This window comes from Malurus melanocephalus, unplaced genomic scaffold (assembly GCF_030028575.1).
Source record: "Malurus melanocephalus ecotype Western Australia unplaced genomic scaffold, MMel_1.1 scaffold_917, whole genome shotgun sequence".
Lineage (NCBI taxonomy): Eukaryota > Metazoa > Chordata > Aves > Passeriformes > Maluridae > Malurus > Malurus melanocephalus.
Genome location: NW_026624149.1, coordinates 80,260 through 97,543, shown reverse-complemented (window position 1 = coordinate 97,543; position 17,284 = coordinate 80,260). Strand labels below are relative to the sequence as shown.

General features: G+C 49.8%; 2 protein-coding genes across 4 annotated transcripts in view; both read left to right on the top strand.

Annotated features, from left to right (window-relative positions):
• The window catches only part of BCO2 (beta-carotene oxygenase 2), a 14,962-nt gene extending 4,305 nt beyond the window's left edge, over positions 1–10,657 (top strand). Inside the window, exons 2-12 of the mRNA XM_057386130.1 lie at positions 727–931; positions 1,862–2,073; positions 3,024–3,139; positions 4,440–4,542; positions 5,557–5,685; positions 5,812–5,972; positions 6,434–6,601; positions 8,430–8,567; positions 8,681–8,863; positions 9,274–9,384; positions 9,694–10,657. Of these exons, the coding sequence (XP_057242113.1) occupies positions 727–931; positions 1,862–2,073; positions 3,024–3,139; positions 4,440–4,542; positions 5,557–5,685; positions 5,812–5,972; positions 6,434–6,601; positions 8,430–8,567; positions 8,681–8,863; positions 9,274–9,384; positions 9,694–9,807 (1,640 nt within the window). The 3' untranslated portion in view covers positions 9,808–10,657. The remainder of the gene's footprint in view (positions 1–726; positions 932–1,861; positions 2,074–3,023; positions 3,140–4,439; positions 4,543–5,556; positions 5,686–5,811; positions 5,973–6,433; positions 6,602–8,429; positions 8,568–8,680; positions 8,864–9,273; positions 9,385–9,693) is intronic.
• Positions 10,658–11,670: 1,013 nt separating this feature from the next.
• On the top strand, positions 11,671–16,179 carry PTS (6-pyruvoyltetrahydropterin synthase). Of its 3 annotated transcripts, none has more exons than XM_057386131.1 (6): positions 11,671–11,798; positions 12,817–12,896; positions 13,590–13,612; positions 13,865–13,921; positions 14,184–14,254; positions 15,462–16,179. In XM_057386131.1, the coding sequence occupies exons 1-6, from the start codon at positions 11,725–11,727 to the stop codon at positions 15,598–15,600; spliced, it is 444 nt and encodes a 147-aa protein (XP_057242114.1). In that variant the 5' UTR covers positions 11,671–11,724; the 3' UTR covers positions 15,601–16,179. The 3 variants fall into 3 exon arrangements, with proteins under 3 accessions (XP_057242114.1, XP_057242117.1, XP_057242115.1); XM_057386134.1 differs by lacking the exon at positions 15,462–16,179 and adding an exon at positions 15,342–15,417; XM_057386132.1 differs by lacking the exon at positions 15,462–16,179 and adding an exon at positions 15,119–15,251.
• Positions 16,180–17,284: the final 1,105 nt, after the last annotated feature.

Genomic DNA, 17,284 nt, shown 5'->3' with positions numbered 1-17,284 from the left:
GATGGACAGGGACAGGTTGTGCAGGTGCCAGCCCGGAGAGGGACAGCACCCCCGGTAAATCCCCCTCTACAGCTAAATGGATTGCTGGAACAATCCTTGTGTTGATGAGGCTTTGCAAGGCAGGCGATGGGAGCCAATCTCTGACATCACCCGGCACATTCCAATCGCTTCATGCTCCCCTGGGGCTTTTGTCCTGGAACGGGCACTAACAGGGGTTACTGCAGCCAAACCATCACAAATTATCCTCCTCTGCTATTGCCTGTTTCCTTACCAAGGAAAACTGGTACGTGTCTTTGGTCCTGTCAATGTATTTCCACTCAGTTTCATTCGTGTTCTTCCTGATTTCCATTCTTTGGGGATTGTAGTTATTTTATTTTTCTTTTTATTCATGGTTATTTATAAAATAAATTCCAAATACGCATTTCTTTAATTAAAAGAAAAGTTATCAACTTTTCTATCATCTTATATTCTGTTACCTYCTTTGGGCTGCAGAACTGGTGTCTTGGTGGATTAAATACAGTAGATTAAAATCCACTGYTTTTTCAGTGGATGTTTGGGGTTTTGGGGGACCAGAGCTCTGCCTTGAGTATCCACCACAATTCTGCTGCTTGAAGGATGCTGAGTTGCTCTTCTCCTTGCTGTCCAAACTCAAACCCTACAATTTTCACTTTATTCTGGTGCAAATCTCATTTCTCTGCTTTTTTGCTCTCCCTGCTCTCTTTGCAGGTTTCAAGAATTACCTGCCCAGCCCACCCAAGGAGCAAACCCTCTGCCACAGGCCCAGGGGGCTGCAATGCATCTCGCCCTTGGTGCAGAGCGTGGAAGAGACACCCGAGCCCATCCCAGCCAAGATTAAAGGACACATTCCCAAATGGATTAATGGAAATCTACTGAGGAACGGCCCGGGCAAGTTCGAGTTTGGTAATGACAAGTAAGTCGTTTTAATTTAATTTTTTTAATTCAGGTTCTAGCCTGAGCTCTGCCTGAAGCCAAAGGGACCCCCCGCTAACCATTATTTGGAGCATCTCTTAATTTCTTTTTAAGTAAGGGAAGAGAGAAATATTGAAGGCASTCTTGGAAAGCAGTTGCTCCCTCATTTGGAAACTGCCAGAGGAGCTGCAGTGTGAAGTCACCCAGGACAGAGCTGCTGAGTCAGAGACGCTCTCACCCACTCACAGTGCTGGGATGAGGCAGCTGGGCTGGGGAATAAAACATCCCCACCTCTGCTCCTGTGTCCTGAGCAAAAATCTGGCCCTGAGCACTCTGAAATCCAGGGCAGGAATTTGGAGAGTTGGTCACACTGAGTGGTGTGAGTTGATTCAGAAGGAAATCTGCACTATTTCAAAAATAATATCTGGAAATATTTCAGAAGGGACCTGCTGCCCATGGCTTGGAATGGACCATGCTGGATAACTGACACTAAATGATGGCAGCAAGCTGGCCAGAGCTGATGTCCTTGTCATGTTCCCAGAGTCAGACCAGCAGGTTTTCTGGAAATCTCACAAATTTCCTTGTTTGGAGAGAATAACATCCTGCAAGAAGCTGAGAGCTAAAAGGCTTGGCAGTGATAATTTCTGTTATTGTTGTACAGTACAGCACAAACTCTATTCCCTGTGCAGGAGTGGGTGATTTACCTGCACAAAAAAATCTTACTGCATTTTCACTCTTCACATCCCACCGCTGCAAATCCATTTGCTTTGTTTTATTCAAGGTGTTTCCCCAAACAAAGCTGTACCTCTTGAATTTTTCAGGGGATCTGGGAATCGGTTTTTGCCAACAAAAATAAATGTAAAAAAGCACTACAGAGCATCCCATAATGCCCAACTCCTCATGTTTATCTCCYATTTCTCTCTCCTGGAAGGTTTAACCACTGGTTCGATGGCATGGCCTTGCTGCACCAGTTCCAGCTGGCCCATGGCACTGTCACCTACCGGAGCAGGTTCCTGCAGAGCAGCTCCTACCTGACCAACAGCCAGCACAACCGCATTGTGGCCTCGGAATTYGGCACCTTGGCCATGCCAGACCCCTGCAAAAGCATCTTTGGGCGCTTCCTGTCCCGCTTTGAGCCGCCACGTAAGAGGGGTTGTGTAAAAAAATGAGAAACGCTCTGAGATTTTCCTGGAGGAACTTGTGGTTAGGTGGGAAGGGAGGCACGAGGAAGTCTGACAGACTTTCTGTGAGCCCRCTTTTTTTCTTTTCTCAGAATATGACCCAAACACAAAAATTATGCAAATTGGTGGCAGCCTTAGCTGGGGGAGGCACAGTTTGAGGTTTCAACGCCTCCTCAGCTCGCTCAATCCCAGATCTTGTCACAAATTTCCCACAGAAATCTCTCCCCAAAAGAACATCCTGTGCAGTGCTGGTAATGAGCATTACACCCTGATGTTCTACCTGAGAGCCAGCTTTGCCCTTAGAACACCTTGCCTTGCTAAGCTTGTAGGGTAAGTGGGCTAATCCCTCCCTTCCTGGGCTAAAGGGGCAGGAGATTATGGAGTAGGGTGAGGGATGGCCTTGCACAGGAACGGAACTTCCAGGACCTGTAGGATCCTTTGTACGTCAGGGAAAAAAGAGGCTTAAACACGAGCAAAGTGTTCCCCACTCAGAGCAGAGCAGAGCAGAGCAGAGCAGAGCAGAGCAGAGCAGAGCTGAAGTTGGAAATGTTTGCTCATGCTGTGCTCACCCTCTGCTCTTGTTTCCCCTCTGCCACAGCATCCAGCCTTGCCCACAGTGCTCAAACCCACAGTGAAACTCCCCAAATCCCCACCCCAGCTCCCTCAGAATATTCCAGACCTCTCCACAACCCCCAGCTGCCTTCCCCAGCCCCAGCAATGCTGTCCTTGTCCCTTTAACCCGGCTTCACCTGCACAGACGGTTTCCCTTGGTAGATTAGCGAGATATTTCCAATCAATCACACGGGGATTAATGTCACCGCAAATGGGTTTATTTGTTTAAACACGTCTAACTTGCCATAATGTGACATGAGCTGCACAGAGCTGTGCACAACTCCTGGATTTCTGTTCCAGAGCCCAGCGACAATGCCAACGTGAACTATGTGTTGTACAAAGGGGATTACTACGTCAGCAACGAGAACATCTTCATGCACAAGGTGGACCCAGAAACGCTGGAAACGAAGGAAAAGGTGTGGGGAGCCGGGAGCTGGGGTATGGATGGTGGAAAATCACACCTTGCTGGCTTTAAGAGCAGCAGAAAGGGATCAGATTCCAAAGGAATTTGTCTGGACCAGCAGTGTGTGTTCATGCCTGAGTGCCTGAGCAGTTCGTGCTGCAGCAGGGCAGCTCTGGGGTGGGGATGCTGTCAGTGCCCAACTGGGCACAGCTGGCATTTCTGCTCTGCTCTCCCTGCACGCCTGGGCTTGTCTCAGCAGAGCAGGAAACAGCTTTTTCTGGTGGGTAAGAAAAAGTTACCCCTGCAGATCTCCCATCTGCCCTCGTCCCTGGTGCTTCGCTTTCACATCTGCTGCTTTTTCTGTCTTTTACACCCCAAGCTTCACACGCTCCAAAGCCGCCCCTCAAAGTCTTGRCTGAAATCTCTGCTGCAAAGGGTTGGTTCAGCTGCCACTTGATTTTCTACCCTGCTGGAAAATGACCAAAACATCAGAAAAGTCTTTCCCTCTGCATCCTCTGCCAGGAGGTGACAGAAAAGGATCTGTGAAAGGACAGCACAAGCCACGAGTCCCCCTGGCCATGCACTTAAGGGGGATTTGGGCTGGACAGGGAGGATCCTGCCCTCCCTAAATCAGTTTGACACCACAAAATGCCAGCTCAGAGCACCCTCAGCCCTCGAGGGAGCCATTCCAGGAGTGCCTCCCTCGCTCCAGGGTCAGAGTGAGTCAGGAATGAGCTGTGTACAAAGCACAGCTCCCAACAGAGCTGGGTGATTTGCCATCTGTTTGTGAACCAGAACGCAGCCATCAAAACACACGTGGGGATTTCTAGGTTCAGCTCTGCTGAATCACCTTGTCATTAAAAYAAACAAAAATCCCCTTAAGCTGCTTTTTTACATGCAGACTGAAATTTTTTTTAGCTAAGTGGAGGAATGGAAGGGGTGATTGCACATTTAAACTCTCCAGTTTGAGATGCCTTAATAAGACCTGGTTTTCCAAGCTTTTGGTGACAGAAAATTTGGTGATTTTTTGGGGTAGTGACTGTTTCTTCACACATCTGTGCTTATTATGGGCAACATTCCCATAATGTCAGGGATATTCATGGTTTCCAAGGAATGCTCATTGCTGTCAGTCCTGCTTTACTCATTGAGGAATATCCTTAATTTTCAAGGATTTCAGGAAGACTCCAGGCAGAATGAAGGCTGGARTCCACATCCACATGATTAACAATGAATAAATTCTGCTCCTCTTCCTCAGACCTCCCCAAAACCCTTGGGAAAGTTCTGCCCTGACTGAAAATCTCTGGCATTTRCAGGTGGATTGGAGCAAGTTCATCGCAGTCAATGGGGCCACTGCTCATCCCCACTATGAGTCTGATGGGACAACCTACAACATGGGCAATTCCTATGGCAAGCAYGGTAAGGAGGGCCTGGCCAGGCCTGGCTTTTGGGGCAGGGTGTGCAGGACAGCTTTTGGTGCTGCTTCAAGGACAAACACCCAAAGAGCCCCTGAAATTGCTGTTTCTGAGTCTGTSCCATAAACTTCCCTCAGCATTTAGGTTCAGATGCTTCTGCCTTWGGCCTGGGAACACCCAKCAGAKTCTCYTCTTCCTCTCCTGAGCTTTGCTGGAAAACAGGAGAAGGATTTTTTTAGGTCCCATTGAGTGCTGAAGCCTCATCTGAAACGTACCCATTAGCCATGTGTTTTTCCCTTACAATAATTGGYTTTTGGTGAGCACCATGAGGGGTTTTGCAGGGGGGAAGATGGATTTTATTCCAATAGCCTGGCTGTCTTACAGCAAAACTGAATTTTTGGGATATTTGTCTTCTCCTCAGAACTCTGAGCATCTTGATAGGATCTCGTTCCTATCAGTCCTGTCAGCTGTGTGAAATCCTCCTTTTCCAGAGCTTGGAAACAGCCCCTGCCCTTTACTCTGATCCCTCAGGCTCACTCCACATATTCCYCGTTTTGATCATTTTTCATTCTTGCCGTTTTCATTTCCTTTTTGCCTCAGCAATGCCCAGGTTTTTTTTTTCAGCTGCATACCCCAAACTGCAGATTACCTTTATTCTTTTCATGCTCATATGCTCACATTCATTAAAAGAGCATCACCGAAGCTCAAGGCTTTCATTTCCCATGAGCTTGGTTTTCCTCCTGCTCCTGTTTTTGTAGGACAGCYCTGCAGACAGAGCTGGCATTCTCCCACACTGAGGAGATCCTGCTGTTTCCTTTCAAGCTTCATTTTTAAAAAAAATAATTTCCTTTAGATAATCCWGTGTTGAATGTTTTGCTGCCTGCTGGGTTTCTGCTCAGTTTAGGAGAGGTGATCCCAAGCTTTCTCAGGGAGCAGAGCCTGAGCTTGCTTTTAGGACTGAACAGCCTCAGGGCTTTGAACACCTCAGAGAGGTTTGAACTCCTTTTCTCTTTTCCAGGGTCCAGCTACAACATCATCAGGGTGCCCCCACAGGGCTCCAGCCCTGGGGACATGCTGGAAGGAGCCCAAGTGCTCTGCTCCATCCCCCCCAGGGACAGGGCAAAGCCATCCTACTACCACAGCTTTGGTGAGAGTGCACCCCAAACCCCGGGGATGTGGGCACAGGGTGGGCACAAGGGATGCCCAGCTCTCCCTGCCTTTGAGGCATTTCCTCACCTCRTATTTGGGTGATGTTCCTTCCTTCTGTCCTCAGGAATGACTGAGAACTACATCATTTTCATCGAGCAGCCCCTCAGGCTGAACCTGCTGAAGATCATCACCTCCAAACTCCGTGGAAAAGCCATTTTTGATGGGATAAATTGGGAGCCTCAGCACAACACCTACTTCCACGTGGTGAACAAGCACACTGGGGAGGTAGGAGAGTTTTTGATCTGGAATTTGAGATCCCAAAAGTGCCACGCAGCAGCCACAGGTGGTTTGTGAATCAATCCTGAAGTTACAGCAGTAAAGGCTTTAAAACAGGGGGATGGATTTGTTAGAAATGGGATTTCTTCACGCATTTTCCTCTCTATTCATTCATTTATTTGCCAGGTCTAAAAGAACAGGCAGAAAGGAGCAGTTTGGGCTTTGTGAGACCTCAGCACAAGGGCTGAAATGCAGGTCCCAAATGCTGTGTGGTATAAAAATATCAGAACCTTGGCAAGATGCACAGCAAGGCGCTGCTGGATATTTTGGGTTTTCTCCTGTTTTTGCTCCTTCCTGGCTTTTTTGCAGCAGCACAGGGACAGAAGGCAATGAGTGTGGGATGAAATGGGATGGAGAGAGTGGCTGGGAGCTCTGCAGGGAGCTCTGAGCCTGTCCTGTGCTYCCTGCAGGCGCTGCCAGGGCAGTGGTGCTCCAAACCCTTCGTCACCTTCCACCAAATCAACGCTTTCGAGGAGCGGGGCTGCGTGGTGCTGGATCTGTGCTGCCAGGACGATGGCACCAGCCTGGCCCTGTACACCCTGCAGAACCTGAGGAGGAGYGGGGAAGGGCTGGACCAGGTGAGATCCCTGCTCTGCTCCCCAGGATCTGCTCAAACCCCAGGGTTCAGTTRTTCTCCTGCAGCAGCTTCGTGGAGTGGAAAACACCGTGGGGACAGCAGSACCACAACTCCATAAAAACTGAAATCATCATCTCTTGATGCTTTTTTTCCTCTTAAATCTCTCCCTGTAGAGAATTCCCACTGATGTGTGACACAGAGCTGCACAACCTGGCAGAACGTACTTCTGGTTTAAAATCTTGGGTTTAACAACATCCATTATCCTTATCCCCACCTCACACAATTTTCCCCAAAAAATTTGCTCAAAGTAAGTTCTGGYACGGCTTCTAAATGGGGAAAGGAGCCCTGTTCTTTAAGGCATTGCTTCAGAAAAGGATTTTTCTGAAAATTTCAGTTTTTATGAAAATCACAGCCACCACAGAACCCCCTCCCTGGGGTTCTCCCTGGGGTCCCCCTCCACAGAACGTGCTCCCCACAGCAGCACGTTCTCATAAAAAACCATTTCCTGTGTCCAGCTCTGTGAAAAGCCCCTTTCAGGCCACAGGAAGGGCATGGTTTTGCATGGGTCACACATGGGAAAAGCGGGGTGCTTGCACTTTCTGGCCCTGAAGATGTGGTTATTGGRAACCTGGCGTGCTCAGGGGTTGCTGTGTGTTCACACAGCTCTGGATTTCCTCTCTCTGTGTGTCCTGGGCTGYCTGGAACCCGCTCAGCTCCAGCTGAAACGAGCCCAGCTCTGTCCCACGGCTTCTGCTTTCCTTGGCCATTTATTCTGGGCTTTCCCGAGTATTTTTGGCGCATATCCAAGTACAGCAGGGTGCTAATCCCAGCTCTTTTTCCATCCTTCTCCGAGCACAGCCCAGCTGGAGGCTGACGTGGCCGAGGGTGTCCTGTGTCAGCAGCGGGGCTGTGCTTTCACCACCCACGTTCTCTGCTGCCGAGTGACATCAGCGCCCCATTTCACACACAGAGGAGTCATTTCAGCCCASAACCTCAAACCCCACTGCTCCAGCATGTCTGGGCATGCTGTGTTTCCTCCCCCCAAACCGAGCTCAGCGTTTTTGCCTGCTCACCAACCTGTTTTTTGTCTGGCACAGTTCCTCAGCCAGGTTACACGAAGCAGAAAAAATGGGTTTCAGGATTAACAGGTGTGATTTAAGCGGAGTTTCACATGTAACTGTTGAGCTGCAGGGTGAAGTAAAACAGCAAAATAGTGTTGTTGTCATCTGTTTGATTGAGAAGGTTTAATGGATGGGAATTGGGTGGGTTCTGAGCTTGGTTGGAGCAGAGMTTTGGTGGCTTTTTGGGGGAGTTAYTGCTSTCCTGYKATGTGCAKTGTGCTCYCCAAGGAAATCCATYCTTCCCCTTCCCCTGGACTGCCAAATGTGAATCCAAGGATCTCTGAGCATGGAGAGAACCCTGCAGGCACTGAGCTGAGGCACAGAGCTCTCCTGCTTCTTCAGAGAGTGATGTAGAGCAATAGAAATCTGTTCTAACCGAAAAAAATCTAGTGCAAGGCATGTGCCACTGCTGGATTCRGAGATAATGAGCTGATTTGCATACCCAGCTCAGCATTAATTACTGTAAGAGTGATGCTGACCCTTTTCATTCTCGTTCTTTTTGGTTTTTACTGTAAATTACTGGAATGTGCAGAGAACTTCTTCTTTCCATTGTGTGGTTTACCTCACCAGAACTTGATCAAACACATAAGGAAAAAGATGAATAATAATCCAGGGCTGTCTAAAACTTCAGAGTTGTTCCCCAAAAGTTAATTTAGGCTGAAATATCTCTCCTCTATCCATCCCCACAACTCTCTGTGTCTGTGACAGGTTTATGCTGCAGTCCCCAGAGCTTTCCCTCGCCGCTTTGTTCTCCCTCTGGACGTGGATTCAGACACCCCCGTGGGGAAAAACCTGAACCCACTGCCCCATTCCCTGGCAAGGGCTGTGAAGGACGCAGATGGGAAGGTGGGTACTGAAACAAAAAAAAAAAAATAAATTTTTATGCAGAGCCTTAAACCCTTCTTGACTGTGCCCTGGTGTGGTGGGTGGGACTGGTCAGGAATTCTCATTTCTCCCAGGTCTGGTGCACACATGAAAATCTCCACCCTGAGGGATTTGAGAAGGTTGGGGGCCTGGAGTTCCCCCAGATCAACTACRGCCGCTACAACGGCAGGAGGTACCGCTACTTCTACGGCTGCGGCTTCGGGCACTTGGTGGGAGATTCCTTGATCAAGGTGGATGTGGAGACCAAGGATTTCAAGGTGAGCTGATGTCGGAGTGTCCAGTCCTTCCACTGAGCTGGGTTTGGAGTTGTGTCACTTTCTGGAGGGCTTTTGGGCTGAGATTCCCAATATCATCCCTCAGCGGGTGCCTTGTGMACRTGGCACGCTCACCAAAGGGCAGAGRGTGGCACCATCCTGCTCCTGCAATCAAAGGAATTAATTAAAAGCTTGAACTCCAAATTTCATGGAGCCCAGAACATTTCCAAGTGCCTTTGTGAGGAGCACTCTCACTCACAACTCTGCTCCCTGTAGTAGACAACTATTGATGAAATGAAACTTATCCATAATGATCCTGAAACTCATGCAAATATTCCTGAAACTCATCCAAATGTTCCTGAAACTCATCCAAATGTCCCTGGAACTCATCCAAATGTCCCTGTGCTTGCCAGATGTGGAAGGAGGAGGGATCCTACCCGTCAGAGCCCGTGTTTGTGCCAGTGCCTAACGCCACGGCGGAGGACAGCGGAGTCATCCTGTCTGTGGTGGTGTCCCCTGCTGAGGTAACTCCTGCCTGTGCTTTGTCAAAGTCACACAGCATCAAAAACACTCTTTCAACCCCAAAAGTAGGTTTGAGGCTCCCTGGCAGACAGTTCCTTGCTTGCTGTGGTGCCTGGCTGTGCCATGGCCAAGCACAGGCGGTGCAAGCAGAGTTTTCCTTGGAATGTCAGTGTTTCCCAAATGGAACCTGGGGGTCTCGGTGCTCCTGGCCTGCAGGGTCAGTCTGTAGGGTCTGGTTGGGGCTCTCCTGTGGGCACAGTGGACACAAGCCCAGCCTGGACACTCATCCTGCCTCTCTCCCCACCCTGCAGAACCAAAGTGCTTTCCTGCTTGTCCTGGATGCCGAGACCTTCCAGGAGCTGGGCCGAGCAGAGGTCGGGGTGCCAATGCCTTACGGATTCCACGGCATCTTCACTGCCCACTGAGGAACTCCTGGGCACCTCCTGGGACTCAGAAAAAACCTCTGCTGCTTTCACCTCCCACATTTCCATCACTTCTGGGATGAAGGARCTGTTTTTCTCTACCATAACTTCCTGTGTTCCTAATGAAAACAGCCAGGGAAGGCAGAGGCCCTTCACTCCCACAGCTTCATCTCCATTTTTTTACCATCTTGCTAGCCCAGCTGTAGCAGAGCTCACAGAGAGTGCCAGGTCCAGGCCTGCAAGGCAGAAAATGGCAGCTGAGGTGAGCATCCCCTTCCTGTGGCAGCTCTGAGGGGCAGAGGACAGCGACACTCGGGGCTGTGACTTCAGCTGGAGTTTGTAAAGCAGGAGAGAGGAGGGAGAACCCCCAGATGGGCGCAGTGAAGGGGTGCAGTTTCCCCCAGGAAAACATCGGGGCTGCCCTCAGTGGCTGCAGACCCCACAGGAGCTGTGCTTGTGCTTTTCTCTGTACACCATAGCAGTGCCCGCCAATAAAACCTTGGGAAGCTCTTCCTTTCTTTCCCTGCCCTCTCGTGGTCTCATGGATGTGCAGGACACATCTCCTGAGCTCTGCTGGCCAGCAGCTCCTGCTCTCCTCCCAGTTCAACCAGTAGTGAACACGGAGAGCTCCACCACGGCCTTGGTACCCCTTTGGGGTGRAGCAGAGCAGAACAAACCCCAGCCCCCTGTGCCATCCAGGCTTCTCCAGCTGCTGAACTCAGGGGTGCAGGGGGGTGGGTGGAAAGTGAAGATTTCCAGGGGTTCCATTTCTTCATTGTGAGAAGCCTGAWGAAGTTTTTGCATCAATTCCTCGAGATAAAAACGAGCCCTTTTGCCTGAAACACTTTATCTCCTCTGACCTTTGTCCACCTTTCTCACAAGTCTTGGGGAAAGAAGCGGCAAAGGAAAAGGGCTGAGCCCCGGGAGAGGCGGAGGAAGCTCAGGCCGGGGCTGGCAAAGCCACTAGATGGCAAACAGCTCTCGTTGTGCGGCTCCAGCCCTGCCCGCAGGTGGCCCTGGGTCCCCTGTCACCCCTGTCACCCCTGTCACCCCTGCAGCCTGTCCCCTGGTGAGCTCACACCCCGGGACCGCCAGCAGAACGATGCTCAGATGCGTTTAAAGGAGTTCGGGCACCGCAGGTTCTCTTTTTAAACCCTTTTTTTCTCGCTGAGGTGGGAGCGAGAAGGTGTCAGAGGTTCCTGCTGTGTGAATTTCAGATTTCAAAGCTCTGCCCGAGCTCTTCCCACCGCCCCAGCAGCTCCTCCTGACCCCGTTCCGCTCTCACGGAGATTCTGCCCCGAGSCTGGGAGTTTTCCCACCCGGATTCATTCCCAGGAATCCCCAGCGATTAAGGGAAAGCGCATTCAAACCCCCTCAGAGCTGAAAAAAATCCAGGTTCTCCCCCTTCTCCACGAACCTTCTGAAAATCTCCGCACTTTAAGGGTGAACTTCTGAATTCTGTGGATGTTATTAATGGGGTGCAATCCTTCGGGTGTGTCCGTAACCATCCCCGGGGCTGAACAAGGAGGGATTGGAGCATCCCCGACACCGGGACGGGGGACCGGAGCATCGTGGGGCTGAACACGGCGGGGTCGGAGAATCCAGGGACCGAACGCGGGAGGATTGGAGCATCTCGAAATCCAACGCGGGGCGATTGGAGCATCCCGGGACTGAACGCGGGGGGATTGGAGCATCCCGGGGACTGAACAAGGAGGGATTGGAGAATCCCGGGGATGTACACGGGGGAATTGGAGCATCCCGGGGACTGAACGCGGCGCCGGAGCATCCCCGGGACTCAGCGGGCGGATCCCGCGGGCTGGAGCCGCCCCGGGGCCGGGCTGGAGCGGGGCTGGAGCGGGGCTGGAGCCGCCCCGGGGCCGGGCTGGAGCCGCCCCGCTCCGTCCCCGCTCCGTCCCCGCGATGTCGCCGCGTTCCGCCCGCCTGGCGCGGCTGTCGCGCTCCGTCACCTTCAGCGCCTGCCACCGCCTGCACAGGTGAGCGGCCCCGAATGGGTGAAACAACCCCGAATGGGTGATAACCCCGAATGGGTGATCAGCCCCAAATGGGTGATAACCCCGAATGGGTGATAACCCCGAATGGGTGATCAGCCCCAAATGGGTGAACAGCCCCGAATGATGATCAGCCCCGCGGTTCCGTGCCCGCCCTGCCTTTCCCGTTCTCTCCCCGGCTCAGCCCCTTCCCGCAGCCATCCGGCAGTGCCCGGCTGCAGTTCCGTGTTCCGACACGGGCAATGGCGCTTTCGTTTTGTAAACATCGCCCTGTGCCCCCGATCTGCCCATTTTCCCCTCCGGAACGGATCTATTTCTCAGCAGCGCCTTCACCTGAATCTTAAAAAAATAAGAGATTTTAGGCTCGGCCGCATTTTTCAGGCTGCGAGCGACAGCACAAAGGGAAACGGCCTCAGTCTGTGCCAGGGCAGGCTCGGGTTGGAAATCAGGAAGGATTTCKGCATGGAAAGAGTGGTCAGGCCTCGGAATGGGATGTCCCCATCCCTGGAGGTGCCCAAGGAGTGCCTGGAGGTGGCACTCAGAGCTCTGGGCTGGTGACACRCTGGGSATYTGGCACAGGTTGGACTCGATGATCTCACAGCTCTTTTCCAACCTGAGTGATCTTGGGGTTCTGTGATATTCCCTAAAAATGTTGCCTTGACCCAAAACASTCTTGGATTGCTTCAAAGGGAAGATTCAGAGATCATTTGTTCTTCATGAGAGGCTCCCTGAGCTTTGTTAATTAATAATAAACCCGAATATGCTGAGGTGATTTGGGCCCAGATGTTGAACATTTATCCAGCAGTGGTGTCAAAYACAAAACCACAACAAAAAAMCCTCACTGCTGTCAACAYTTCATGGCYCAAACACTCCTCGGTGTCTGTTTGTGCCTCTGGAGTAGGAARAGCTGCTTAAATTTGGGAGAGGGAATGGATGGAGAGCTGGAAAGCAGAGGGGAGTGAAGCCACSAACATCTGGAACAGCCACATCTCCTTTCCCACAGCAAATCCCTGAGTGAGGAGGAGAACCGGAAAGTTTTTGGGAAGTGCAACAACCCCAACGGCCACGGACACAACTACAAAGGTGGGGAGGTGACTTCCAGCCTTTTTGGTGGGGTGATGCTGCTCTCAGRGTGGGAATTATCCCAGCAGGGCTGGGCTGCTCATTCCCAGCAGTCTAAAACAGTTTTTTTGTGGCTGGGTTTTTGTTGTTTTTGTTGTTTGTGTTGTTTGTGTTTTTATTAAGAATTAGGAGGAAATTTCAGCAGCAGGGGGTTGAACCACAGCATGGGTTTGCCATCTTTTCAGCTGAATAGATTATTATAATAAATATTTATCATCAAATGCTGCTTTTTGAATGCAATCTGCATGTTCACACCCTGCCGAATCGCTGTGATTTGAATGGAGARTTTTCCAAGTGAAATGAATGCAAATTAAACAGTCTGTAAATGTTATTTGAATGATGTTTTCACAAGTCCTCCTATTCCTGCRCCCTGGAATCAGATCCCTCCAGTTCCTGGAGTGGCTCCCTGTGAAAGCTCTGCTTTGTCAGGGAAGCCAGGCTCACCTCCACCTGCTGGGGCATCAATCACACCCTGGAGAAGGATTTTTGTGATTCTGGGGTGGTTTTTTTTTTTTTATGGAGCATCCCCTCATTTTATAAAACAGCCCCAATTCTGCGTGCTGGGGTGAGCAGGGAAGGGATTTTGTGTCCCAGCAGCAGATTTGGGTTTGAGCTCATGGACATGGCAGTGACCTKATCTTTTCCTTTTTTCAGTGACCGTCACAGTGCGTGGGCAGGTGAGTGCCAGCAGCATTTTCTCTGTTCCTCAGTGCAGCACAATCACATTTGCTGCTTGAAGACCCCTCCAGTGAATTGTTCCCACTTGGTGCCAGCATTCAGGAGAGCCTGCAACATCAGGAATTGCTTCCAGGCTGTTTCAAACCCTTGGGAACATCACAGGAATCTCCCTGGCAGTGGAAGGACATTTTCCTRCTGGCTCAGGTGACCCGAGCACAGATTTTCCCATCTCCCTTTTGCTTCCCCTGCAGATTGACCCAATCTCGGGGATGGTGATGAACCTGACAGACCTGAAGGAATTCATGCAGGTAAAACCAGCCCAGCTTTCCTCCAAATCCCCAAATGGGGAGAATCGATCAGAGCTCAGTAACTTATCTGGAGATGTGTGGGGTGGTGATGGCAGGGCAGAAAAAAGGAATTAAGGAATAATTGAAGACTGAAATGTTTTAGCTCTGTTGTGGGAATTTCACAAGATTTAGGGATCTTTTTCCCACCCTGCTGCCTGGCTCTGTGGGGTTTTTGACCCTCAGGTGACACAGGGACAGGGCTGTCACYGTCCTCTCTCTGCAGGCAGCGATCATGGAGCCGCTGGACCACAAAAACCTGGACAAGGACGTGCCCTATTTCTCCGAGGTGGTGAGGTGGGTGCTGGGGGTTCCTGGAGGGGTTGGGGCAGCTCTCAGAGTTTAATCCTGCCTGGAGCAGCTGGACCTGTGTGCTGAGCACAGTGGGACTTGCCCTGGACCTGTCCCTTCCACCCTGTGTCACCCACTGGTGCCTAAATCAGGCTCACCTGAAACAGAGACCAGACAAACTCACGAGAATGAGAATAAAAACTTTAATCCAGGCCTAACAGGCCCCCCCACAGACAAAACCTCCTCCTGCTGAGGCTACACCCAAAATGGACCCCGAGTCATGAGATCTTCACCTTTCATAAGTTCTGTCTCATGAACAGATTGTGCCTCAACCCCTCAATTATATTTTCAGGTCATGATGTCACCCACCCCAAACTTGCTCCCCCAATTCTCTGTTGTTTCCATAATTTGGGGCTCTGAGGTGTCCTTGGATTCAGGCTCAGAGAGGAATTGTTTTGTCTAAAGGTGGGAGAAYGGGAGTTTTTAGTGCTATACTAGAGAAGTATAAAAATACAGATGCATGAAATGTAGAAACTAAAAATCCCAATRGCACAAACCCTGCTTAATTCAGGTGCTGGCAGCTCTCCCTCAGCGTGCCCCCAGCCCACCCTGCCTTGAATACCTTCAGACATTTATCCAGTGGTGTCAAATACAGAACCACAGCAAAAAAAAAAAAAACTCACTGCTGTCAAGAATTCATGGCCCAAACACTCCTTGGTATCTGTTTGTGCCTCTCCCTTTGAGAGAGGGAATGGATGGAGAGCTGGAAAGCAGAGGGGAGTGAAGCCACGAACATCTGGAACAGTCTCTGACAGACATCGCTGTAATTTTTGTAATTTGTGCTGTTTCTGATGCTTCATGTCTCCCCAGCACCACGGAGAACGTGGCTGTGTTCATCTGGGACGGGCTGCAGCAGCCTCAGATATTGCTGTAATTTAATTTCTGTAATTTGTGCCATTTCTAACCCTTTCTGTCCTCCCAGCACCACGTAGAACGTGGCTGTGTTCATGTGGGGCAGGCTGAAGCAGCCTCAGATATTGTAATTTCTGTGATTTCTATAATTTCTGTAATCTGTGCCATTTCTGCCCCCCAGCACCACAGAGAACGTGGCTGTGTTCATTTGGGACAGGCTGCAGCAGCCTCAGATATTGTAATTTCTGTAATTTCTATAATTTCTATAATTTCTGTGATTTGTGCCATTTCTGTCCCCCAGCACCACGGAGAACGTGGCTGTGTTCATTTGGGATCGGCTGCAGCARCTGCTGCCCCCGGGGCTCCTGTACAAGGTGGAGGTGCAGGAGACAGAGCAGAACGTTGTGGTTTACAAGGGAGAGGAGATCCTGGTGAAATGAGAGCAGCCCCAGCCCCAAATCATCTCTGTGCGTTCCTCCAGCCCTGCTCAGCATTTCCAGCAGCCTTTCCACACCCTGGGGCACTTAAGGTCGCAGCGATTTGCCCCTTTGGGTGATCAGAATGGGTTGTTTTGGCTGCTTTTCCTCAAGACTTTCCTGTTTTTTGAAGYCGAGACACTTCAGAAATTCAGAGCTGCACCCTGGTAAATAAAGCAGCTTTGAGAGAGGAGCCTGAAAAAAAAAATCACAGAAGGTTTTGATTTTTTATTTTTGTTTTTTGGTTTTTTGATTTTTTTTTTTCGGATTAAACAGTGAATTAATTTATGATGATTATAAACGTGGGCTTTGTTTTGCTTCTTGATCCAACAGAGTTGGGGTTGTTCTGATTTTTTCGAGTTGGCCAATAAAACATCGGGGATTGCAGGAAGTCAGAGGAAGGGTGGGAAAAAATTTTAATGGGGCTTTATCCCTCTGTAATCATCTGTTAATGATTAATCAACGTTTTAAGAGCTTGGCGCTTCCAGTAACAGCTCTGTGCTCACGTGAACTCGGGATTTCTGTGAATTTGCCCTCAGAGCTCATCTGGTGGATCCTCTCCTGCCTGTGTGGGCAGAGCTGTGTTCATGAAATCCGTTTTTTAGCAAGAAAAACAGACAGGGGTGTAAAAGAAAATGTTCATTTTTAGTGCTGAAAGGTGTTAAAATGAATTAAAACACCACTGATGGGGCTCATGGCTGGGACAGAGCAGCAGGAGCCACCTCTGGATAAACTGGGACAATTAAATGCAATTTGATGTTTATGATCCGAGGCTGCAATCTTGGGAGATGGATGGGTCAACAAAGAGATTGGGACTGAGCTGGAATTTATGGCACTAATTAGGATTTTATGGTGTGCTGTGTACTGGGAGCAGCAATAAAACCTGGTCCTATTTCTGACTGCACAACAGCTTTGATGGCTGGGCCCTAAAACGTGGATTTCCCTGGAATTCTGCAGGAACATTCCAAATTCTCCAGAATTCTGCAGGAGAATTCAAAATACTCCAAAATTCTGCAGGAGAATTCAAAATACTCCAAAATTCTGCAGGAACATTCCATTAATGCAGGCACAGGCAGTTCAAATTTCAGCAGTGAAATTGTGCTGGGGAATTCTGGCTTTGCAACCCCAACCCCTCCAGGAAACAGGAAAATTACTGGAAATTAGGATGGAACAATGGGAATTTACACTGAGAGTGAAAATCAGCCTTTTCTTTTGAGGGAAACCATGGCTTTTGTACCATTTGAACAAGCAAGAGTTGAGTGAAAGTTCAATCTGAAAGCAAAACCAGCCTTAGCAGGTGTTTAATCACGACTGCCCGGTTTTATTATGAATATTTCAGACAATTCTTCAAGATTTAAAAAAAAAATTAAATTCTTAAGCCACATCTGATGTCTGAATGCCTGAGCAACATAAATGGGCAGGGACAGGTTTTTTTGTGGTTTTCTTGTGTGAAATTGTTCCCAGGCTCTTGAATCAGTGGGGAATTACAATTTATTCGGCAGAAATCAGGGATTTATCAGCAGAAATCAGGGTTTTATCAGCAGAAATTGGGGATTTATCAGCAGAAATGAGGGAATTATCAGCAGAAATCAGGGARCTCGGCCAGCCCTGGGCTGGGCAGGGCAGTTTGAAGGCTCTGGTCCCCTGA